We start from the raw sequence: 24,998 nt of genomic DNA, 5'->3' as shown, positions 1-24,998 counted from the left end.
GAAAATTCAGAAATAATGTAACTTCCAAGTTACAAGTTCAACAAATTGTTTTTTTTTCAAATCTTTATCATAGGGATCTAATTCATCACTACCCAAACAGCCGTTCTTATTTTACATTAAGTGCATTTTTGCCTTTCTAGCCTACCTTCATTTAGAAACAATCTGGAGTAAAACTCTGAGGCTCTTTTAGAGCTTCTGTGCCATGCAGTACAGCAAATGTAGCAACTGCAAAATAGCATGAATGAGATCGATCCATCCACGTAATGCTGTGATCTGTAGAAGTAGTCTAATCAGTCTTAAAAGTAGTATGTATAAGCTTGTCAGACCATTTCTCCAATCAGGCTGGTGCTATGCTCCTAACTTGAAAATTTTTAGTTGTTCAGTTGTACTTGCATCAAGCATAACTGCTCCCTTACCTCAAAATGTCTTTGATTTCAAATTCCCGTTCTTTGCCTCTTGGGTACAGATATGGTCTGTACAGAATAACAAGAACTGGGTGATAAATAGCATGTATGCCTAGAATCAGTGTGAAGGGGAGAATTAAATCAACCAGTTGTACTACAGTGTGTCTTTTGCCTCTCCCTTCCAATCATTGTAGTCATTGGCATTGTACCTTTTTTATTTTTTATTTTTAATCTGAGGACCTCATGGAGCAAGGCTTGTATGGCTCATCCTCTGTCTTCTAGGGAGGGAATGTTCTATATAGCTTAGAAACCTTTTTACTTTAAGGCTAAGTTTTGTTTTTAACAGTGCAGTTTAAAAACATCTTGCTAATGCAGAGCTTTCACTGCGTTCTGCTGCTCAGTGATATCAATTTTGCCTTGCAGCAGGATTTAACTGCCACTGTTTTTCACTGAGCAGATCCATATGTGGTATGGCCTGTTCTTTTTAAAAGTTATTTGAAAGTTGTTCTATTTTGTTTCTCTTTTAGATGGAATGAACTGGGAGGCTGTGTTATTTCCACTGGTCGCTTGCAGGTAGTAAGATAGTAGACTTTATTAATTCAAAGATGTAGGGATTTAAATCTTCATTCCCAAAGCATCAGTGAAATAATTTGCATAGATACTTAATGATTGATTCACAGCTTACCTTCTTAAAGTAACATTTGTAGTAGGATAAACAGCATTATTGCAGTCCATGCAAGAAACCTAAATGGGAAATAGGGCTTGAAGTTCTTGGATAGGTCCACAAAACTTTATGCTACTGAAATTGTATTTTTGCTGAATGAAGTCTGAGAAATGTTTGGATTTTAAACTACTTTCCGCTACTTACATAGTCTATAGTAGTAGCCATGGAGCAAATGATAAAACAGCAACTTTTTAACAATCTATGTAAAACAATATTAGATAGGAGGAATGAGGAATAAACATTCCTAAGTCTGGTTACATTCATACACCTGAAAATTAGCAATTACAATTTCATCACTGCTGAATATTCTTCTGGTTACATTCATACACCTGAAAATTAGCAATTACAATTTCATCACTGCTGAATATTCTGTACATCGTTGCAATTTCTACCACTGAAAGAAAATACAAATAAAAAACTTTTTTTCTTTATACTCAGAAAAATGCAGTATGATAAATTCTAAAGTAACAGATTTATATTTAGTGTTATGGTTATGTACTCTGAACGCTGGGCATATTTTTGAGAAACCTTAATGACTTTTGACTTAGTATTCATGATTTTGAAGTTCTCTTAAGTTGAAAAGGATGTGACCATTCCTTTCTTAATGGAGCACTAGGATGTGTTTTGTTCTAAAAAAAGAAGAATATAAATGCTATTTAGATTTCTCAATGTTAGTCTTGCAGGTTTACCTGTCTTAAGGATATGATTTCTCCTGTCTATCTTTAAGCTTTGAGGTGGTCACTGTAAGTGTTCTATGTAAGGATTTCCATCATGGTTCATCTTGTCTTGATATAGACAATTTGTGAGTCACACTCAATGTGCTTCTTCATTAAGACAGTAAAAATTTAGATAACTAGCACAGATGTAGCCATGTGTATATTTGAGCAGAAGAATCACCTGTGCTACTGTGTGGAAGTGGCTAGCATCTGTTAGTGTTATAAATTTGTATGCATTATGAAACTGAAGAGTGGAGGTGCAAGCACGAGATATGGAAAGCTTAAAATATGAGCACCATCGTAGTAGAACCACAGCAAGCTGACAGCGTGCTTTGTTTCATGCAGTAGTTACAGCATAGTTGAAAATAAGGCCTTGACCGATATAACACGTTACTTCTAAGTCCCAGTAAAGGTAGAAGGAAGAGTATTTTGAAAGTAGACCTTACAGCATAATGTAGATTGCTATACATAAAAAGTCTTTGCTTGAAGTTCTGTGAACTGACATAAAATCCAATATGAGAGATTTGGCAAGTAGTTGGACAGTAAGAAAAAGTAGTAATAATTAATATGGTAAATTCTTAATTAAAAAAAAAAAACAAAACAACAAATCTCTTATTTGCATTGCTTTACCAGACTGGAGTTCTCCGAACCAACTGTGTGGACTGTTTAGATCGTACTAACACAGCCCAGTTTATGGTAGGAAAATGTGCTTTGGCATACCAACTCTATTCGCTGGGACTGATCGATAAGCCCAATTTACAGTTTGATACAGATGCTGTTCGGTAAGATACATTAATTATGTCATGGTGGGTTTTTTTTTGTTTGTTTAATCTTATGTAAAGAGACTTGGGTAAAGTATTGCTTGTATAAAGAAAAAGTGCATTTCTTTTTCTATTGGAATGATTTTGTAGTTATTCAGGTAAGTCTAAAAATTCATACTTTAACTGTTTTGAGAAAATCCAGTCACGCTGAAAATTTCCAATTCTAGAAAGGTATGTTAGTTAGGCTTCTTACAAAATAGCTGCTTGACTTCAATCTATATAACTAAACACAGTCTGAAAAGTTTCCCTCTTAAATAAATGCGACATAAAAATAACACTTATTTCATTTGGTTGATGCAAAGTGTAAATTGAGAATAAAAACGGAAATAGGTATTCTGCAGAATGCCAAATTGATATTTTTATAGAAGTGCATCTCACCTGGATATTTCCTACATTTCCTTTGATAAATTTTGTGCTTTCTGGTTTATTGAAGAGAGAAGTTTTCAGCAAAGCTGTTCTCTCCAATTAGGTTGCAGTTATACTTACTCAAGCATCCTCAAACTATTAAAAAAAAAAAAAAGAATCAGCATTTAAATTGAAATGCTCTGGGAGTGAAAGGAAACTAAGCTACATGAAAATTAATGTATCTATCTGTGAAGTGATGTGTTTTTATTCCTTGTACTGTAGTCATAGAATCATAGAATGGCCTGGGTTGAAAAGGACCACAATGATCATTGAGTTTCAACCCCCCTGCTATGTGCAGGATCGCCAACCACCAGACCAGGCTGCCCAGAGCCACATCCAGCCTGGCCTTGAATGCCTGCAGGGCTGGGGCATCCACAACCTCCTTGGGCAACCTGTTCCAGTGTGTCACCATCCTCTGTGTGAAAAACTTCCTCCTAATATCTAACCTAAACCTCCCCTGTCTCGGTTTAAAACCATTCCCCCTTGTCCTATCACTATTCACCCTCCTGACACATCCACAGTAATGACAGTGAAACTTACGGCTTCTCTGCTGTCATTGCCTAGTGGTTTGTTAGGTTTGGAATGTGGAGAAGTAACTCGTGTATCAAAAAAAGATCAAGTCCTGGGTCGTGCATTTCTCTCAGTCTCACTCAAGTCTCACTCATTCCTCTCACCATACTCGAGATGTATATTCAGCTTCTGTCCTTTCTCGTCAGTTAGCTTCCGGCACTTGGTTGGTGCCAGGAGCAGGTAAGTGCCACAGCGTGGTGGCTTTCTGTGCAAGTGGTGGCTGTTGGCCTCTGTCTGATGGCTGGCTTCCATGGTGTGTTCACAATGCCTCTTATCCTGTGTCCCAGCTGCTGGGTGCTGCATCTTTACCTCTGGGAAGCAACTGTTGCTGCAATTACCAGTTACTGTGCAACCCCTAGGGACTTGGCAATTGGATCTGTTGGGCCCTAACCAGTGAGGATCAGGAAATGGACAAGTCTCTTATACCCACTCTGTATGTTGTCCTCTGCAGCAACTGCTTACTTTATCAGCTCAGGCATTCCTTAGGCTTTACTACCTTTCCCTTTTCCACCCCTATTTTGGGATCCAAAATTTTGTCTGTTGCTTCCTATTCTGATAGTCTCATGTTTGCTGTCTAACTTCACAGAATCATAGGGGTTGGAAGGGACCTCCAGAGATCATAGTGTCCAACCCCCCTGCCAAAGCAGGTTCCTTACACCAAGTCACACAAGTAGGCGTCCAGGCCTACTTGAATATCTCCAGAGAAGGAAACTCCACAACCTCCCTGGGCAGCCTGTTCCAGTACTCCGTCACCCTCACCGTGAAGAAGTTCTTGTGCACATTTGTGTGGAACTTCCTATGCTGCAGCTTATGTCCGTTTCCCCTTGTCCTGTCTCCACACACTGCTGAAAACAGTCTGGTCTTGCCACTCTGCCCCCTACACTTTAGATATTTATAGACCTGGATCAGGTCCCCTCTCAGTCGTCTTTTCTCAAGGCTAAACAGACCCAGTTCACTCAGCCTTTCTTCATAGGGGAGATGCTCCAGGCCCTTCACCATCTTTGTGGCCCTCCGCTGGACTCTTTCCAAGAGATCCCTGTCTTTTTTGTACCGGGGAGCCCAGAACTGGACACAGTACTCCAGATGAGGCCTTACCAGGGCAGAGCAGAGGGGGAGGATCACCTCCCTCGACCTGCTGGCCACGCTCTTTTTAATGCACCCCAGAATGCCATTGGCCTTTTTGGCCACGAGGGCACACTGCTGGCTCATGGCCAACTTGTCGTCCACCATGTTCTCCACTCCAGGTTCACCACTTCTCTCCTCCTTGCTCCCTCTCCACTTTCCAGCCGCCCAAATTTCCATCTATAGTTCAGATTTTAATAGGTGCTTCCTTTTATTTTCCTGATATCATGTTTTTCATAATCTGTCTGAAATGTAGCTATTAGCTATTACACATTTCACAGCATGACATGTATACCTCTCTGAAACTTCTCATCTGTGAAGACTTTTTTTCTGAATTACCGTATTCAGAAATACTATAAAATTGTATTCATAATCCAATAAATTTTGAAGAGAAGCATGCACTGTGATGCATCTCCATTGTTCTGTCTTTCACTTCGACGTACTGCATTCTTTTTCCCATATCAAGTGTCTGCTTGCTAGATACTCTTCCTCTTCATTTACACTCTTCTAACTGACCAGAGAGACTAGTATTCAGCACACTATCATCCTCAATCAAGATAATGTGACTGGAAAGCTGCTAACTATTGTTTTCATCACAGTTTTGAGTGTCCACTATGCTAATTTGGATATTTCATATGGTCTCACTGACTACAATCCAGAATCTCTGTTGAGCTTTATTTCTGAAGTTAGGGTTTTAATTGGGTTGGTCTTCCCAAAGGATGGGAAAAAACATGTATATTGAAGACTGATTATGTCTAGGATTTTTCTTCCTAATGATTTAATTGAGCAGGACCGTTTCTGCAAGCATTTCTTTACAATCCCTCTAATGTAGTAGTTGTCCCATCTAAGAGGTTTCCTAGACCATTTGTACATTTGCTGCTTATTTGATTGTATACACTTAACTACCTTTCTCTCCACAGAAGACTAGTCTTTGTCTATTTGCAGGCTTAATAGTTTGAGGCTATGGAAGGTTAATTTAATTCTACAAATTATTTCCAAATCAAGTGGATCAACATCCTCAATGAATTTCAAGTTGTCAGCTTCCTCTGAACCTTTATTGCAAGGTCATTGCAACTCAGTTCTTCAGTGTCCCATGGCTGACTGAAAAAATTCTGAGAGGTATCTTCCTTTCTCCTGCCAGTTGTTGCCTTGAACACATGGGGATTTTTAGCTTTTAGCTGAAAAGGGTTTTCTGTCTTTCTCCTTGTTTTAAAAGAAGCATACCAAAACCGAAGAAGCAGGCAGTACTTACACTCTCAAGCAACTATTCACAGCTCATGATACTATGCATATATTTGTGAATTTATTTTTGTTTTTTGTTAGGCAGATCTTTTTGTACTTGACCTTAGGCAGAAGGTTTGTTGGACAGGTGTTCTGCTTTTTGGAAATGGTTTTGCTGCTTACATAAGTATTCTTCATCCAGAATCTTTCGAGGAAGACTTCAGTCAGATGGTTCTTGTGTTGCTTATGCAGTGCTACTCCTTTATTGGGAACTTTCCTAAGGGTATATTTTTTGTTGGTTTGTTGTTTATGTCCTCTGCCCTCTCCTCCACTCCTGAACAGCTTCTTCCTTCTTAGGTATTATGGTAGGTCAGGTGCATATGCCTTAGTTACTGTGTCTGCATATTGACATAAAATAAGTTTCTACAAGTCAAGGAGAAGGGTGGTGTTTTTTCCTTTCGACTGCAGTTTCAACCTCTTCTTGCTACATGTCATACTTGTGATTGTCTTACTCAGGCAGGGCCTTAGTGCCCACTTCTGAGAATCTGTTTTCTTAGACAGGATGCCACGTCCTTGGGATAACCTTGTTTTCTGACCTTGTTTTCTGAGATGATCATCTTGTTTTGGTTGAGCTAGAACTGCTTCTTGATGGTTTTTTTGTTACTTGGACAGCTCTCCATTTGGAGTCTTGGTTCTTGAGAACAGTGTTGTTTTGGGCTAGTTCTTCTTGTTTATCTTAATGGCTGACTCTTTCTACCCTCTTACCACACACTTTTTCAGCTCCAGCAAATTGTATATGACTGCCCTTCACATTTCTCACAGTCATGTTACTTCTTTTTATACCTTTGAGCCATTATAATTAGGTAGTTTTTGGAAAGTTACATTAACTTAATTCCCAGTGAACTTAATAGAAAACATAGCCTTGAGATATTGGCACATTCTGTCCCATTTGGCATATTTAAAATGCCTTAGTTTATGATGATATACTGTTTGTTTACTCCCTATGGGCTAATGCAATGTGTTAATCTTCTCTCTGAATCTACCGAAGTGCATATTCTGTGGAGTGAATGCATTCTGATGTGTTCTGAATTGCTGAAAGTCTTAGTATACTTATCTAATCCACTTACTAAAACTGAATATAATTTTCACATATTTATCTGAATAAAGACATAGTTTTAAATTTCAGTGTTAACAAGTTATTGATAACATGTTTTAATGAAATACTTATTTTGTAAACTGAAAGGAGAAGAAAATGTATTGCTTGTTATGCAGTGAAGCAATTCTATGTATGAAGGTATCTAAAATGTTCTGGTGTGCTTTTACTTGTAAATGCAATTTTGAATGTTACTTTTCTTTCTTTCTTAAAAGCTCTTTTCAGCAGGTTGACAAATGTCACGTTTTTCTTCTCCTTCAGATTATTTGAAGAATTATATGAAGATCATGGAGATACACTTTCTCTGCAGTATGGAGGTTCTCAGCTTGTCCACAGGGTAAAAACCTATAGGAAGATAGCTCCATGGACTCAGCATTCCAAAGACATTATGCAAACGCTCTCAAGATATTACAGTAATGCTTTTTCAGGTACATTTCAGTGCTTTCTTTTGAGCCGTAATTTAGAAAACATCATGCTTCAATAATCACTACCATGATCTTATAGCTGTGGTTCTCCGTACTATAATTTGAAAATAATTCAGTAAAATCAGATGGCATCAAATGGATGTTCTGATTTGATGGAATTTTTTTATGCTGTATCCTATGCAAACGCATGTTGTGTCATGCAGCCTTATTTGGCAAAGTTATTTAACAGATATGAGAACTCTAGCAATTGTACACAGGGAGCACTGAAACTGCCACTGCAGGTATTTGCAGCTCAGTAGAGAAGCAGGTAACTCTTACAGAGCTGTTAAAGTCGTGGAGAGAGTGGTTTCAACAAAGAAAAGGAAACTGGCAAATATAAGTTCTAAGCACAAATAGAAAGCTTCAAATTGAGTATTTCTTAAAATTGTGATGTTTTGTTTTGCATGTGATATTTCTGGGGACTTTGAACAAAAAGCGTGTAAATAATTGTTTTGCATTGGTAGAAATTACTAACTGTTGAATCTGTGGTAGAAATGGCAAGTAAAATAAATTTAAAAGACAACATGCCCCACTAAGTAGATAAACTGTTTTTGAGACAAATAGGCTGTAAAACATTAGCATACTCTTTTTTTTTTTTTTCCAATGAAATTTGAAGGTTCACTGTTCAGCATGCCCAACAGCAACGCTGTTCAAGTGGCATCTCCAACTGTGTTACTGCAATAAACTAAGAGAAATCTTTTTATTATTCAAGTTATCTCAGAAAGCAGAGGTTTCTGAGATTTAGAAGAAGATTCTGATTTGCTATTCTGCTCTCATTATCTGTCCTTTAAAATAAAAATAAAACTCCGAGAGCTATCCTGTTTGTGAGCCTGCACTTCTTTGTTTCTGATGTGAGAAACTTCTTTATAATGCTTACTAATATTATTTATGAGTAGTAGCAGATGCAGAAATTGTCAGTGACTGACCTGAAGTCATACATTGTATCAGATTCGGCACAATGTCACACATGGCCTGCTAAGTGTCTCCTAGAGAAACCACTTAGCCACTCTTGCTTTGTTTGTTGATCATAAAAAAAAGTACGTGACAATTTACACTTTTTAAGAATGTGGATTCCTCTGTTGACCTCAAGGCTCTTAGGATAATCACTACTAATTAAGTTGAACAGATGAGAAAAAGTAAAATGTGATGGTAAAGAGATTTGCCTGGAGATACTAATGCAATAGATAAGGCCTGAGCTTCTAAGAACAATAACCAAATGCAGTTTGAACCTAGATCTTGATAGTTTCCTGTAGATTTTTTTTGTACCTATGAATTTGTAACATGTGGCGTATGTAATAGAAATTGAAGAGTTAAAAATGTTCTCAAGATCAGCTTAGTGAGTCAAACGTAGAAGAAAGTCAAATTTTCTTCCTGAAAATATGGGACAGTTGATTTTTATGGTAACTTGAAAAAATACTATGGACATAGGCAAGAACTCTGACTTTTTTTGCATGCATGTTTTTAAATCTAGCATTTGAAAAAAGGGTGCAGTTTAGTTTGGGTGCTCAGCTGTTTGAATTACCTTGGCTGTAAACAAGTAAGTTATACCAGAAATAAGAATGTCATCCATTTGAGAACTAGATGTTCCTTCAAGACCGTCTCAGGCAGGCATTCTGATTCGTTGTATTCTGCTATTTCTCTTTCATTTGCGATTGAAAAAATAGGAAATAGAAAAAACATCAGCTTTGTGCCTCTTAGAAAATAATGTGACACTGTGCTTTTCAGTGCTGGATTTGCTACATGCATAATAAGCTTCTGGAATCTAGAATAATCTGTTTATCCACAGACAGGGCTGGACATAGTAAACTACCTTTTAGTGTTGTATGAAAATAAACTTAATTACTATACCCTTTTAGTCATGGGATCTTATAATCCCAATTATGTTGAATCTCTCGTGATTTAGTAATTTGTCATGTAGTGCAGTTACAAATTCAGATTGAGAGCAGTAGATTATTTTTGGCTAATTCAATTACATGGCCCCTTCAGTTCCTGTTTTCTCAAATGGTCTTAAAATGTGCTAGTATACACGTACATTGCAGTATCTTTTGAAAAATCGGTGCAGTCTTTCTATTGCTTGTAGATAATTATAACAGTCAATGCTAACAATGAAGTGAGAAAACCTGTTTGCTCTTTTGTCTGTGTTCCACAGCGTATTGACACGTTCTTATATATTTATTTTTGAAATGAGATATTTTCCATCAAGATAAGAAAATTGATCTGAAAAGTTCAATATCCTTTTTTCTCCAGACAATATTTCAAAGGCAAAAGCTCTCATTATATTTGTTCAAAATTAAATCATAAAATTGTTCAAACCTTAAAATAAGACAGTGGGGAGAGTGGAAGGATTATCTCCTTTCCAGTTAACTGTCTGCTTTCCAAGTCATGTTCACAAATGTAATTGTGCTTGCCTGAGGACTTACGCACAGAACATTTTTAATGGTATATTTTATTACCTACATTGAAATTGAGTTGAAAAGTAAAACAGTGGAGAGACATTTTCTGATAAATGTCCCATATTTCTATTGAATTTAAAACACAGCAGTTCAGCTGAAACAATAAAAGCAAAAGAGAGTTTGTATCCTTTGGCAGTGTAACATTTAACAGCAGTCATTTCTTTGCTACAGAAGAAAGGTAAGAATGCTTTAACGAACTGTTGCCATAGAACATTTCAGATAATTAATTGGTTAATTCAATTGGTCTGGGTTTAAATTCAAGCTGTTTTTCACAGAAGAAATTTCATTTTGTTTTATTTCATTTTAGCATCTGTCATATAAGTAGTGACACAGTTTTTAACTGAATTATCTTGTTTCGCTCTGATTTAGTTAACAATTTCAGAATACCTCCTGTTCCTGGCAGGTGAAACAATGGTAAATGAATAAAGGAGGCTTGTCTCTGCCTTTTTAGCGTTCCCATATCCCACTAGTTTTAACCTATTTGTTCTTGTTAATTTACTTTCCATTTTGGTTTCCTCTAAGTTTTATGCACAAAATAGACTGCTTTCCTGGATTTTGTTTAGCACCACACTCCGTAAAAGGGAGAAAAGTAAGATGAGGTGAGATGAAGGCAAGAATTTTGTTCATCCATTACCTTCACAGGCAAAACACACTCGGCCTAGGAAAGATATTAATTTATTACCAATTTGTAGCAATAGATTGCGGTGAGAACTAAAAGCAAACTAAAAACGTCTTTTCCCTATCTGCTTTCTTTTACTGCTCCCCTGAACAGCACAGGGGAACAGTGGTTGTGCATAATGCTTTGCCTCTGCTGCTCCTCCTCTGTCTCTGCTCCATCTGGGGTCCTTTCTGTTGCTCGCCATCCTTCCCCAGCTCGTTCAATGTGGGTTTCCCACAGGCTGCAGTTATTCAAGCACTGCTCTAACACGGCTCCCTACCCCACAGGGCCCTCCTGCCCCGCCACAGGCTCTTCTCCACAGGTTGCAGCTCCAGCCCAGGGCCTGCTCCTGCTACCAAAACCTTGCTATGTAAACCTCATACAGGTAGTTAAGCTATGACATGTCTTCTCAAAAATAATTTGTCCTGAAAACCGTAAGTACTGACGTGTGCTTTGAGTATCGGTGTGTGGAAGGCTTAGCATTTGTAAGTTGATCTTCTTAAGAAAGTAGAGAAGGTAAGAAGTGAGAAAGAAGATAAAATATCCTTTAGGAAAAGTGCTCTGAAAGGACAATAAAAATGTCTGGAAGGAATGTGAGTGGAAAGAAAAGGTGGAAAAAGCCAGATCCTCTAAGTTGGGAAGGGAAGCCAAGCAGCATCAGAATTTCTGCTTTATTTCCCTTTTCCTTGTACCTTGCCCTGTTTCACCATGTGGCTGCTTTATACAGAAGATACCACGTCCAAATATTAACCTCCATATGTACACATCCTGTCAAGTTCCTTACTCTTCTATGATCTTGTCACCAGATTTCTATATGGAACTCTACATGGAACATCTAGTCACGTGTCTAATTCCCTGTAAAAAGAGCCATCGTTGTGTGGAGGGAAGAGATGGTGGGATTTTAGGAGAAAGGATGTTTTGATTGATGCTTTTGTGGACCGGGAACCAACTTTGTCCTTGCTGTCATCCCACTGCTTTGTGGATTCTGCCTGTTGTTTTATCTGCTTTTTGGTATACTGAAATTTCACAGTTTATCCATTTGATGTAGTATGTTGCTTAAAGGGCACTGATCTCTCTTAATATCTCTGTAACATGGAAAGAGCTGATGGAGTAGTGCCATCAGAGTGCTTCTAGTGTGAACTATTCTGTGTCTGATAAATACTGAAGTGCGAACAAGAATGGAGAGGAGCTTTCCACTTCCTGATTCATCAGAGCTTACTTAGAACTCAATTCTCCACATATTCCTCCATATCTGGATATATTTTGCACGAGCCATCCTCTCCTGCTACGTCTGCCTGCAAAGCTTTCTTCATCATGGTTCACCATCCCTAAGCCCTCATCTGACTCCAACTTTTTCACATATCTATTATAATTCATCCTACCTGCAGTTCAATAGCAAGCAAAGTTTCAGAAATGTAGACAAACAGCATTTTATTTGTCACACTTCATCTGCAGTGGTACCTAACTGCTGGATTTTAGCATTTACCTTCTGTAGTTTGATGAAGTTTAGAATATGGTGAGAGAAACCCATCTTTTGGTAATTTCAGTCTATAAGGAAAAAGTTCAAACTTTTTTTAAAAGGTATTAATGAAGTTTAATCATTTTACTATGCATTGTTCAAAACAAACCCCAAAATCTCATAATTTATATGTACTGATGAAAATTTGTGCATTTGCATTGGTTCTTGTTTGATTTAATTAACATGCCTTTCGTAGAATCATAGAATCATTTGAGTTGGAAAGGACCTTTAAAGATCATCTAGTCCAACTCCCCTACAATGAACAGGGACACCTACAGCCTGATCAGGGTGTTCAGAGCCCAGTCCAGCCTGACTTTGAATGTCTCCAAGGATTGGGCTTCCACCACATTTCAGGACTACCTGAGCCTTCTGTAACGGAACTTTTGGTATGCAGTAAATTCATCAGGATAGGTCGCATGCCCTGACACATTCAAAAATACATTCACATCCTTTGTGCGTATACACATAGAAGCAAGGGGGAGACTGAGTCTTACTTCTGCCAAGGCAGAGCTTTTGTCTCTTCTTTGTTAGAAAAGCCAAGGAAAGACCTGGAACCAGCTGCATGTGCACTGCACTATGGCAGAAAGTGGGGTCCAAATGAAGTTTTGATAGGTTTGAAGCCCAGAGGTCTCTGTAGGAGTCTTAGGAACTATATGTTTGTTGTGTGAGGAGAAAGTCTAACAAGTAAGCAGATGCCTTGGTGGGCTTGAGCTCTGCATGTCATTAACTGTATGTCTTGTCTAACAGATGCAGACAGGCAAGAATCTATCAATCTGTTCCTCGGAGTATTCAAGCCTATGGAAGGAAAGCCTCATCTCTGGGAACTTCCTACTGATTTCTATTTGCATCACAAGAACACCCTCAGTCTGTCACAGACCAGGCGAAGGTATTTTGATGTTCTGGTTTCTGTTGGGTGTCGCTCTAATAAGATGCATGCTGCTAACCAAATAATTTAATCAGCATGTTGAAAACTTTTTTTCCAAATAACTAATGAATTTTAAGCTTTTGCAAGCACTGAAAAAAATAAAAGAAATAACTTTCTTCAAGAAATTACTAAAAATGTTGGACACTGGTGTTATGAAGGATTTCCTTTAGCGTTGAAGAAAAAGTCTCATTTAATACAAAATTGTCCTGCAGTGTGAAATACTTCACAATTTTACGGAAGTACAGCTATCTTTGTTCTATTAAACTGTGTATAGATGTCTTTTTGATGGTTAGATTTATTAAGTCAGTATTGTATTTGGTGTTTTTATTAGTACAAACTTTGGTTATATTCTCATGCAGTGCCCTTAGTCTGCAGCTGTGTTTGCCACGAAGCCTGTTATTTGTTACTTTCCTTTCAACCATGTCTGCCCTATTTTGATGTTGTTGTGTTTTTTTCATTGTACATTCTGTTGTAGTTGTGCAGTGGTACACAGAAATAATAGAGCTAAAGCACAAAAATTATAGAGTAACTTTTAGAGTGATGGAACGTGAAATGGTTTCAGTAAGGATTGTAAATACTAGTGTCTAAAAAGGGCTTTCCGTTTTAAGGCTAAGGACAGTACTAGACTTGTTACTACATCATCTGTTTTATGAATTTTGTTGCTTTATATTTCTGTTCATTCAGTGAGTTCCATATCACAAATGGTAGGTGTGAATATCTGCATTTGGATTTTTGTCTGGAGGAGAGTCCAACTCTGTCCTGGTTGACTGCTTATTCCGTTAATGCATGTGGCTGTCAGCATGTGATACGACAGTTTCTAAATTCCCATCCTTTTCTCCTTCTGCTGATGCTAGCTCATGTTAGTAATGCAACTGGGTGCTAGTTTAGACATGAGAAACACATAACTGGTTCTGGACGTTATTGTATGTCATTGAATTAAGCTGAAAACCAAATACAATAAGCAGATAGCAAGGAAAAAATATTGTTTGTTTTTACTAAACTATATTGCAAGGTCTTCAGATAACTTCCTGTCTATGTAATAGAGTCCTTTGGTAGAGCAGCTAAGGAAATAATGAAATCTCATAATGAAAACAAGGATATAGAAAGAGAATAAAGATGTTGTTTCCTGCAATTGAAAGCTTATTTGACTGTTTCTGCTTTTCCTATATTGTATTTGCCACTGCATCAGAAATAAAAGATTTCATGAGTTTCACATGTTACTTTTATATTATCTGTGATTTACATGAGAGGATAGTGAAGATGGAAAGAGAGGCTCTCTTTAGTCACATTACTTGTCATTTGTGCAAGCAGCAAGACCAGATAGGTCTGCAGGAAAGGAAAAACTAGCTTGCTTGCATGACCTGATGTAGTCCTTCATCAAGAGATGGGCCTTTCGTACATAACTCATTCTTTTCTGTTCAGGACATTCACAGTTGCTAGGACTGGAATATGTTGCCCTGCCTGTTCAGCACAGTTTGTGGAGTCCCACTAACAAGTCAATCTCTGGGCACCACAGTACACATGTTGTTTCTGCTCCAGACAGCTACATTGTTATCAGGTGGAGGTAACTGCTATATTCTCTAATTAAGGCCCTTACAACATTGTGAATGTGCATATGTTTGAAATAAAATCAGTGACAATAAGTAAATATATTTTAAGCCCAAATAATGGAGAAACAGAGACTGTCAGAGTAGCATAGAGAAAATTTTGAAGTGTATTTGAGAAAAATGAAAACATGCAAATATGAATGAAAGATTAACAGTGCTTTGTTTTATGAATGCTAGTTTCATTTGCTTTGGTGGTTTTGTTTTGTTGTTTTTTGTTGTTGTTTTTTTTCAGAAATATTGAATAAGATTGCAGGCCCACTTTTTTGTTATTAATTATAACAACATGCAGTTCTTATACTTGGGACAGCTGTCACATTAAAACGTATTTCCATGTGTAGAAGTGAGTTGCTTTAAGGATCTTCTAGTTTTATTTATTATGATAAATGGCTTTTGTTTCTTCATACTCTTTTCCTAATTTTTAGGAAATAACAAATAGTGATTGGGTAGAGTTAGGAGTCTTTCTTGCTCTGGTCAAAACAACAAAAAACAAAAACAAAACATACTAAGTATGCTTACGCTTACCATATTGCTTTGTGAGTTTTTTGTTGTTTTTTTTTTTCTCCAGACACTTTCAGTATGTTCTAGGAGCTTAATTTTTCTATACTATAGGTAAGGCACTTGAAAATACACTTAGTTCAGTTCTGAGTTGGACTTCATGTGGTTATATTTCATGCCCTCAGTGCAAAGTTGTAGGGTAGGAATCTGTGGAGAGCATCCATCTGAGGATAATTCTTTACTTCTTCTCACATTTGATTTATAAGGAAATGTTTACCAGTGTGACTCGGTATGGCTGAGTAACTGCTATGTGCAAATGTTTAGATTGGATGCAAGATGAAATCTATATCAATTGTGTGTCTGTATTTCCCATTCAGCTATACTTACTGGTGGACGACAGGTGTGCTAAAGCATTTACCTCTTCCTTTTGATGAAGGTAGGAACTGTATTTGCTTCTTGCCTTAAGAGTATCTTGAAGTAGTAGTCAGTAATGCTTTGTAACTCTTTTAGATCTCAAATCCTTTTAAAAAAAAAAAAAGTTGTTAAATACTGTGTATTTTTTCCTCAACAATGGGATGAACAATGGGATGCGGAATACAAGAGATATCTAACTCTAGAGTTGAAGAATTAAGTAATACAAGAATGTGGCTAAAACCTGACCTCCATAAGTTTGTGTGTCAGGACAAACATCATTCTTTTTTCCTTCTTTCCTTTCTTGTTAAAATTTATTTATAGTCTATGTTGGTGGTAATATTTCTGCTGCAGATAAGGATTAGCTACTGTGTCTTATTTCTCTGGGTTACTTTGGAGAATATTTTATGAGGAATTTTCTTCAGCAAGAGACATCAATTTACGATGATTGATAATATGCATTTATTAAAGATGTGCCCTGGATCTCCTTTGTATCATATTTTCTTGTCCTAGATGGACTATGGCTATAGAAAAACGTTGAGTAGGGTGGCTAGGTAATCAGACTACTGCAGAGTCAGTCATAGTTGGTAAAGAGGATTATTTTTTTCCTTTCCCCAGTGACATGTGCTGAAAACAGACGCAAATTAACAGTGAAGAAATTCCACAAGTATGAAGAGGAAATTGATATCCATAATGAGTTTTTTCGGCCATATGAGTTGAGCAGCTTTGATGAGACCTTCTGCTTAGCAATGACCAATTCTACACGGTATATTTGGGTTGTTTTGGAACTATAAACGCTTAACTGGAAGTAGATCTGGTGTGAATTAAATGTGTAGTTGATTTATTTGCTTAAACCTGGGTAACATGCTAGATTTTTTCTTTTTTTAAGCCTCAAATTTAGCAAAATTCTGGAAGTTAAATCATAATGTTAAAACGGAAAAGCAATGCTCAGCAATGCTCCAAACTTCTGTCAAGATAGCACTTAATTAATTTAAAATTATTTTCCACTGCAGAGTGTCTAATGTTTAGGCATTTGAAGGCTGAGAAATGGACTTTTCCTTGTGGATTCGTTAGGTCGCGGAAGGTACCTCCAAAGCAATTGCTTTGTAATTGTTCCGCTTGAATTTTACAACTGCTTATTTCAGTCCATGTGGTTCTTAGAGCTGGCCTGATAATTTTTGTTGGCAGCAGTCAGACAGATATTCTAAGCATAATCTTAATCACGCTTTAGCTAATGACTTCCAGACAGATTATGTTTCACGTAGCTTTTTGACCTAATTTGAGTGTTGGCAGCGTTTTGAAAACAATGTATATGAGTCACAGGACTTTTTCAGTACAGGAGTATGCTATTGCTCTATCCTCTTTGGCAAGTGGCAAAATTTGCAGCTGCTTCACAAAGCTAAATGGTGCCATTGAGAATGTTTGAAATACTGAGGGGTTTTACATAACTTCTAATGATTAATTTGTTTTTCATGCATGTTTTTTAACTCAAAGGTAGATGTTAGAATTGGCTCTTCTAAAAGATGTTTTGGTTTTGTTTTGAACTCTTCTTACAGTGAGATTTTATTTCCTCTTTTGCCAGGGATTTTATGCCTAAGAATATGGGGATTGATCCAAGTCCATTTACTGTTCGTAAACCTGATGAAACTGGAAAATCAGTGCTGGGGTAAGTTAGAAATAACAAATTTTGTTCTGATTTAATAATAGTGAAATTGTAATGAAAGCATTGAACACTGTGTGCAGTATGTTTTCTGCGAAATGGGAAATTAAAAAAATCATTGGTGGAGTGCTGTGGAAATGTACACTTTGAAAATCATACTTAATTTTAGTTTTGTACTTGATGCTGGGAATTCTTTATTCAGGCTTGTTTAATCTTTTCTACTTAAGTGAGACCTGTAAGGTAATTTTATCTAGAATGAAGATACAGAAGCTGTTCAAATTTGGTCATCTCCTGGTACCATTACTGTCTTTTTTTTTTTTTATTAAAGAAAGGAGAATAAATCTCATATAAATAGAACATAATATCATAGAATATCCCAAGTTGGAAGAGAACCACAGGGATAATGAAGTCCAACCACTTCATACAAGACCTCTCAAAATTCAAACCTTACGTCTGAGAGACTTGTCAAACATCATGTGTTTTGTTGTATTATAAAAAACGTTAAAATGCTTCTTTAAGTTATCGTTCATTTTCATTAAGCTGGCTTGTTAAAAGATACAGATACTGTCTTCAAACAGCAGTAACTGCCAATTTCCTCTTGGTCTTTGATTAAAAATTTAAAAGTGTTACAGAAAAATATTTATTAAAACATTTGTATAAAATTTATAAATTGATATAAAACAATTTCAAAACAGTTACTGAGACAAATGAATGTCTCATTTAGCTGTTTTTGAATCCTGATCTTGCTTTGTTATTCTATTTATTCTGTTGTTTTGTTTGATTTGCAATATCACATAAGGGCTGTGAGGATTATTCCTGAACCACTTCATTCTTCCTTAGATACCTCATATTAAGGAAACCTTTTATCAGTAATGATTAAACCTGTGCCATCACAATATAGTAAGTTCTTCTGAAAACTTAACACTCTGTTATAAGCTATAAAATTTGCCTGTCTCATAAATAACATCTGTCATGCTTTGATCCTGAGGGACTCACTGTTAATAAATGTTGAGTGGTCTGGGTTTATCACTAGTAGAGCGTGATTTAATTCTAATAATGTTTCCTGGAAATAAACAGAAAGACTGTTTATAGTTATTCAATTCATTTCTCCAAAGAACTCTGAAAGTGTGGGTGCTTTTGAAGTCAAGCTTCATTCTTCTCCTTTGGAATAATGTTGGTATTTTGCACTAAATTATCTCCAGATACAGCATGAAATTCTTAATCTTTTATATCTTTCTCAAGCTTTTTCTTGAGCTCTCTGCTGTGATTTTGAGGGATTGTGGTAGGATAGTCAGCTGTGTCGAAGTCATGTTCCAGGACTCCCTGAGTATATCTCATAAGGTTTGCCATGCATTGGCTTGTGCGCTGTAGTAAAATGTGGCTTAAGACTTCTACCTTACCTTAGAGATGCCTATGTGAGAGAGAGAATTTATTACTAAATGCAAGAATACACTTATTTTTAAAGAGGACGTGAATACAAAAAACCCCCAAAAAACAAAAACAAAACCTTTAGATTTTAAGAACTATATAACGCAGTGCTATGATTGCTTTTCTTAAGTCCCAAACACCCTTACTTGTACTATGGTACTACTTACATCAGTAGATTCACAGCATTTATCAGTGGAATTCTCTGTTTTTTTAGGTATGTGGGACACGTGCCTAACTGTCCTGATCAGGTTGTGATACCAGAATTACATTTGTTTTATAATAGGTCAAAATTTTGCAGTACCATGCCCTCCTGTTTGATTCCTCCATTGTACTAGAAGCCTTTGTGTAGAGATGATGCTACTGGTTCTTGATCAGAAAAAGAAATAATGTTTTACCCATATCTACGTATCTTCTTCAATAAAAGCTTCTCCACAATACTGAGTATACCAAATCCATTATGATCCTCTTCTAGCTCTTTTTTCAATCTGAATAAACATAAGGAACTGCCATTTATCTCCATCTCAGTATCTAGGAGTTATATTTGTAGTCCTGAATTCCTGTTTTGAAATTGCACATACTGCTGTGTGTTTGGACTTGCTTCGGAGATACTGATTAGATTGTAGTGTTGCCCTCCTAACACTAGGGTTTACTAGAGTCTACTTCATATGCATAGAATCTCGTCCTACTTTCCTCTGTTTCCCATGTCGGTAATGATAAGTGCTGTTTCTTATTTGGGGAAGCTCACTACAGCTATTTGAAAGCACAGGGCTTGATATTTCCCACAAAATGCAAAGTACATGTCAAAGGAAAGATGTCAGTGCTGTGTTCTTCATTAAGTTGATTCATATTCCATTAGGCTTATCTGTCTGGCCAAGCAGACCAAGTTTTCTACCTACTGTGTGAACAGTTTGCTATACTCCTTTGCATAGACTTTGCAGTTTTTTAAATTAAAACTGAAACAAATAGTTTTCTTTTTTGTTTTAAAGGGCTTCTAGGAATTTTAATTGTTTCAAGATCTTCTGATCTACTGTAATCTTTCTGGAAGATTTAGTAGTCTGTTTTCATGTGTCCCTAAGACAATTACTACTTGGCCTTTTCTTGTGTGTGTGTTGGCAGTGGGATGGGGATATCACTCTTATTAGTGTTTGGCTACTTGCTTCATTCTGCTTTTCTTGCAATCTTCACCTCATTTAGAAAAGCAGAGAAGATAACCTCTTTAATTTTTTCTGATGAGAATACAGTATTTGTAACTTTCTGTATGTTTTTCTTTAAGCAGATGTCAGTTACTGCTGAGTCTGAAAATAAACTTACCTCTGTGACTTTTTTCCCTCTAAGGTGTTTATTCTAGCTTTGAGAATTCTCATGCATTAATGTACTTAGGATGGAGTGAGGGGCGGTCTCAGATCAATAACCTTTGTGAGGCCTCTTGTTTATATGTGTAACTAAAACATGGGAAGTTTAGCTAATTCAGTACAGAGATAAATCACTGTATGAGTTTGCAAATGTAAAGCTCTGATAGTCATAGAAAGCTCTGGTGGAACTCAAGTGACACTAGTGACCTCTATGCCTTTGCTGCTGAGAACGTTAGAGCTGTAACCTGAACTACCATTTTCACCCACCTGCATATTATCATCAAAGCCTCTTATCATACTTTGCTTTTTAGAATCTATCGTGGATGGAAAACATCTGCACTCATAGGAGAGAAGCTAGAATATATTTTTGATATAATATGGAGGCAGTATAGTGATTTAACAAAGTTTAATTGTAACTAAGGGAGCAACTTGGGCACCTCAATACAGAAAGGGCATTGAGGTGCTGGAGCAGGTCCAAAGAATGGCAGCAAGGCTTTTGGAGGGCTTGGAGAATATGCCCTATGAGGAGAGACTGAAGAAACTAGGACTGTTTAGTCTGGAGAAGAAGAGGCTGAGGGGAGACCTTATTGATCTCTTCCAATACCTGAAAGATGATTGCAGTGAGATTGGGGTTGGTGTCTTCTCAGTGGTGACAGGTGACAGGACAAGGGGAAATGGCCTCAAGCTGCACCAGGGTAAGTTTAGATTGGATATCAGGAAGAACTACTTCTTTACTGAAAGGGTTGTTAAGCACTGGAATAGGCTCCCCAGGGAGGTGGTTGAGTCACCATCCCTGGATGTATTTAAAAATTGCTTGGAAGTGGTGCTCAGGGATATGATTTAGCGGAGGATTGTTAGAGTTAGGGTAGTATGGTTAGGTTCTTTAAGGTCATTTCCAACCTGAGCTATTCTTTGAATCTATGAACTTATCAAGATTCCAGATGACTGGATACAGTTACATAGAAGATAGGGCTAAACATATGCATACAAGAGGCCCTCCTGTTGAGTAACAAGGTTCAGAGTGAACTCCCTTGCTAGAAAGCTCCTTGAACCACGCAGGGAAGTAGCCTTGGTGCAGCTGAATCCACTCCTAGTCCCAGACTTGATCAGTGGTTTATGTCCACAGGATTGTGTGGGTGCAGTCAATTAGCAAAGCTAACAGAGCTTACAGTCAATCTAAGATGTGATCTTAGCAAGGCTAACAAAACCTAAAACAATTAGTCACTTACCAAGGATCTGTATTGGCAAGAAGCCTTGATGTCAAGGTGTAAGTGTTCTCTGTGCAGTAACCTCAAGAGGCATCCCTGCCCAAGGGGAGATGATGTGCAGCCAGTTGCCATGCAGGAGAGCTCAAAGGGTGCTCTTGGGCTCCTCGCTATTTATGGGGGTAGGATGATTGCCCTGTAGTCGTAGGTCACCTTTAGGTGCAGGCTTAATTGGTCCTCGGCTTTTGAACCAGAGGTCTGCCATCAGCCCCCATTTTGAGACAGATTTATGGTTGTTAATCTGTTGTAGCAAGAGTGTTGGCAGTACTGTTGTTCACTGTCTTCCTGTGCAGTGCCTTGTGAGCAAGGCCAGGCTGAAAAAGAGAATTGAGGGAAGAAACCAAGGGGAGAAAGGAGTGAGCAGGGGGAACACACCATCACAGGGTCTTCCTGATTTGTCTATTGACACATTCACCATCTGCCTTCCAATCCCTCTTCCTCCAGAGTTCTTGGAAAGGCTGTGGTGGTTTCTGAGGTGAAGGGGCATGCATATGGCCAGTAGGAAAAGATGTAGTGGATGTAAGGGTGATGCAACTTCTGATGGGTAAAGTAATGCACATCTTTCAGAGCATTAACACAGTTAGTTCCTGTGTTAGTCTACTAAAATATAGATGCTGCATCTTTACAAATTCTTACCAAAAAGTCTCTTTTTATTGACTAAAATTTTTAACTTGAGAAATATACGCCCCATAAGGAAACAGTGAGGGAGAACTGAATTGAGGGGAAGAGGTATAGAGAAGGAAGGGGAGAAAAAAGTAAGTTTTTGATGAAGATTAGAGGCTGGAGAATAAGAGAGTTAGTAAAGTACATAATTTTAGTCAGCAAGAGATATGTTTTTCCGGAACAAAACTAAAGATGTTATGTCTCAATTTTTGTGTATACATTTTAACATCACAGTACGGGGGAAGGATTTAAGTAAAGAGATGGAGAATTTGTAGAGAAAAGCTGGCATAATCCTGTGAGCACTCTTCAAATGCTCAAGAATAAGAAGAGATTGAAGAAAATTAAATCATTTAAGGGATTCAAAAGATGAGCAACAAGTTGCTCCACAGGATAGAACTCCCCTAGTAAGCCAGTAACCAAAATTAGGAATTTAAAATACTTACAATTAATGTCCTCTTAATTTCATAAATACTCTCTATCTTTTATAGGAACAAAAGTAATCGAGAAGAAACTGTGCTGCAGCGCAAAACTGCTGCTAGTGCTCCTCCACCTCCAAGTGAGGAGGCAGTGTCAAGTAGTTCTGAAGATGATTCTGGGACAGACAAAGAAGAAGAAGGTGCTGTTTCTCAACGTTCTACCCCGGTAAAGGTGACTGATGCAGGAGATAACACCAAGATCACTGAGGTAAGAAATATTGTGGTATGCAAGAAAACATGAATTTAAAATTCACATTTTTTATTACTTTATAAGCAGCAAGAAGTACAGAACAAACAGAAGTAAGGCAGAGAAATAAAATGATCTCTGAAAGATATTAGCAAAACTGGTTATAAAACTTTGCTATTCTTACTGTTATGTAAGAGTCTTCATATTTTACATAGCTTAAAGAGGAAAATAGCATTTATAAAGAATGAAAAACAATGTTGTATACTTACAGCACTTGAAAGTGCTAAGGTCAAGTGTAGTCTGTACAAAATATATCTATGGTAGTATTGTATGATAGTGGTTAGTTCAAAGTGGTCGTATACTTCTGATCATTGTCCCTTATCATGCTTTGACTCATCACAATATGGATCTGAGGTCCTGAGCTCTGCCTTCAGTCTGACTAAATCACGCCCTGATTTATCTGCAGAGTTTTAAATTGTTCCCTATCAAATAGTTTCAATTAGGAAATAAATAAATAAATAAACACTTACAATAAAATAACTATGAAATTGTGTGGTATTAATTTTGGAGATTTTGGGTTAACTGTTAGACCAGTAGAAGTGCATTTATTTCTGTTGAAGTACAGTGTTATCTGAAAACTTCCATTATGTCAGAAAAACAGAGTACAGGTTTTCCAGCAATTCGGGTTGTTTACAGATTATTGCTTTAACAGAAATCCAACCCTATTTTCTTCATGATTCTTACCATTGAACAATTGAACAAGATATTTCAATTCAGATTTTCCTTCTGTGTATTGAGTACATTTTAACACTGATACCTAAGGTATGTCTTCAAGAATTTTAAGATGGCTACATGAAAGATACATTTAAATACAAAATATAAGGTAGCATTGGCTTTTAATGGCTTACATTTGGAGGAATTGTTCTGATTTTTGTTAATGCAGATGAAGACATATTTTCTATTTTACTGCACCTTTTCATGCATCAAATTTTTCTCATAATTTACATTGCTAGTTTTCATTATTGCTCATTGAAATTGCTGAAAAGGAATTACCTATTCAGTTAGACTCAGTCTAGTTCTCCTGTTTTGAACTAGAAGAAAGTTATCTATCTTTATAGTTGATACACTTGCAATTGCATGTGCCTTATCAGTAACCCCTTAGGTTAACACTGACAATAATGAGGTATTCATGGTCATTGTCTCCTTATTATAGCTGTCTGAGAGACAATGTAACTTGTAAAATAAAAATAGTTTTCTATTTTATTGAAGACTGTAGTTATTTCAGAATTGACAAAAGGAAATATGAAAGCAAATGTGGGAGCAAGTTCTGAACTAATACAGTTTTTTCTTTATTGAATTTCAACATAATACATACATTTTTAAGTGCTCTATTAATATAAATTCTTGATATCTTGTTCTTTTCTGATGGGATATCTTTCAAGAATCTTTTACCTTTTTATTGGACAAGTGTCTTGAAGAAACTTCTTAGTAAGTGATTTTTATTTAATGCAGCTTGCACAAGCTAAGGTTACTGTGTATATGCGAAACTTGTTTGGTTTTGCCTGCGCTTTTGAATTTTCAGATTTGGAAATAACTTCTTTCTTGAAAGCAGACTTGTGTTTAGAAGTTACTACTTATCCTCAGTCTGAGTCTTTGCTCTTATGTTTCAGAATGTAGTTCAGTCTACTAAAGACGTATATGGAGTTAACCTTTCGGATGTTCCTTCTGAAGATGATATCACAATATATGCTAGGTGAGATTTCCAGTTGTAATAATTAAAAGGTGATTTGAGAAATTTCGTCAAAGGTGCTTCTTTTGATGAAGCATATTTGTATTTTTATTTTAGACATATGGGCTGCCCAGAGGTGGTGGAGGTGTTCAAAGAATGTTTAGTCATTGTGTTGAAGGACATGGTTTAATGAGAACTGTTGATAATAGGTGGACAGTTGGACTGGATGATCTCATAGGTCTTTTCCAATGTTGGTGATTCTTTGATTCTGTGATTTGGTTATATCCAAATACTGTTGTTTTTTAAAATCATACTAGATGTCTGTTTCAACTCTGAATTCAGTGGAAGTAATGCCACTGTCTTCAAATGCAGCATGGAACTTAAAAGAAAGATACTTCAGTAGAAGTATCCGTCACTTAATGTATTCCTAGAAATATTCCTGGTATTGGCTCTGGGCAGTAAAACTGATGAAATAGTCAGAGGAAGTAGGTAACTCACTTTAGGGACACGGATATTCAGGTGACAGATATTTCTACAGTGGGTTTCAGGAGAGGACAGGAGAAAGTTTGG

The 24,998-nt window shown here is 37.0% G+C and overlaps 1 protein-coding gene across 1 annotated transcript in view; it reads left to right on the top strand.

Moving 5' to 3' along the window:
* Positions 1 to 24,456, top strand: part of LOC100544646 (polyphosphoinositide phosphatase) — a gene marked incomplete at its 5' end in the record, with an annotated part of 30,221 nt that extends 5,765 nt beyond the window's left edge. The window contains 9 exons of the mRNA XM_019613553.1: positions 932 to 977; positions 2,478 to 2,626; positions 7,398 to 7,564; positions 12,978 to 13,116; positions 15,635 to 15,693; positions 16,287 to 16,434; positions 17,251 to 17,334; positions 22,525 to 22,720; positions 24,370 to 24,456. Of these exons, the coding sequence (XP_019469098.1) occupies positions 932 to 977; positions 2,478 to 2,626; positions 7,398 to 7,564; positions 12,978 to 13,116; positions 15,635 to 15,693; positions 16,287 to 16,434; positions 17,251 to 17,334; positions 22,525 to 22,720; positions 24,370 to 24,456 (1,075 nt within the window). The remainder of the gene's footprint in view (positions 1 to 931; positions 978 to 2,477; positions 2,627 to 7,397; positions 7,565 to 12,977; positions 13,117 to 15,634; positions 15,694 to 16,286; positions 16,435 to 17,250; positions 17,335 to 22,524; positions 22,721 to 24,369) is intronic.
* Between the last annotated feature and the right edge of the window lie 542 nt (positions 24,457 to 24,998).

This window comes from Meleagris gallopavo, chromosome 2 (assembly GCF_000146605.3).
Source record: "Meleagris gallopavo isolate NT-WF06-2002-E0010 breed Aviagen turkey brand Nicholas breeding stock chromosome 2, Turkey_5.1, whole genome shotgun sequence".
NCBI classification, from domain to species: Eukaryota; Metazoa; Chordata; class Aves; order Galliformes; family Phasianidae; genus Meleagris; species Meleagris gallopavo.
Note: the sequence above shows the minus strand (reverse complement) of the source record. Positions and strands in the feature narration are given on the sequence as shown.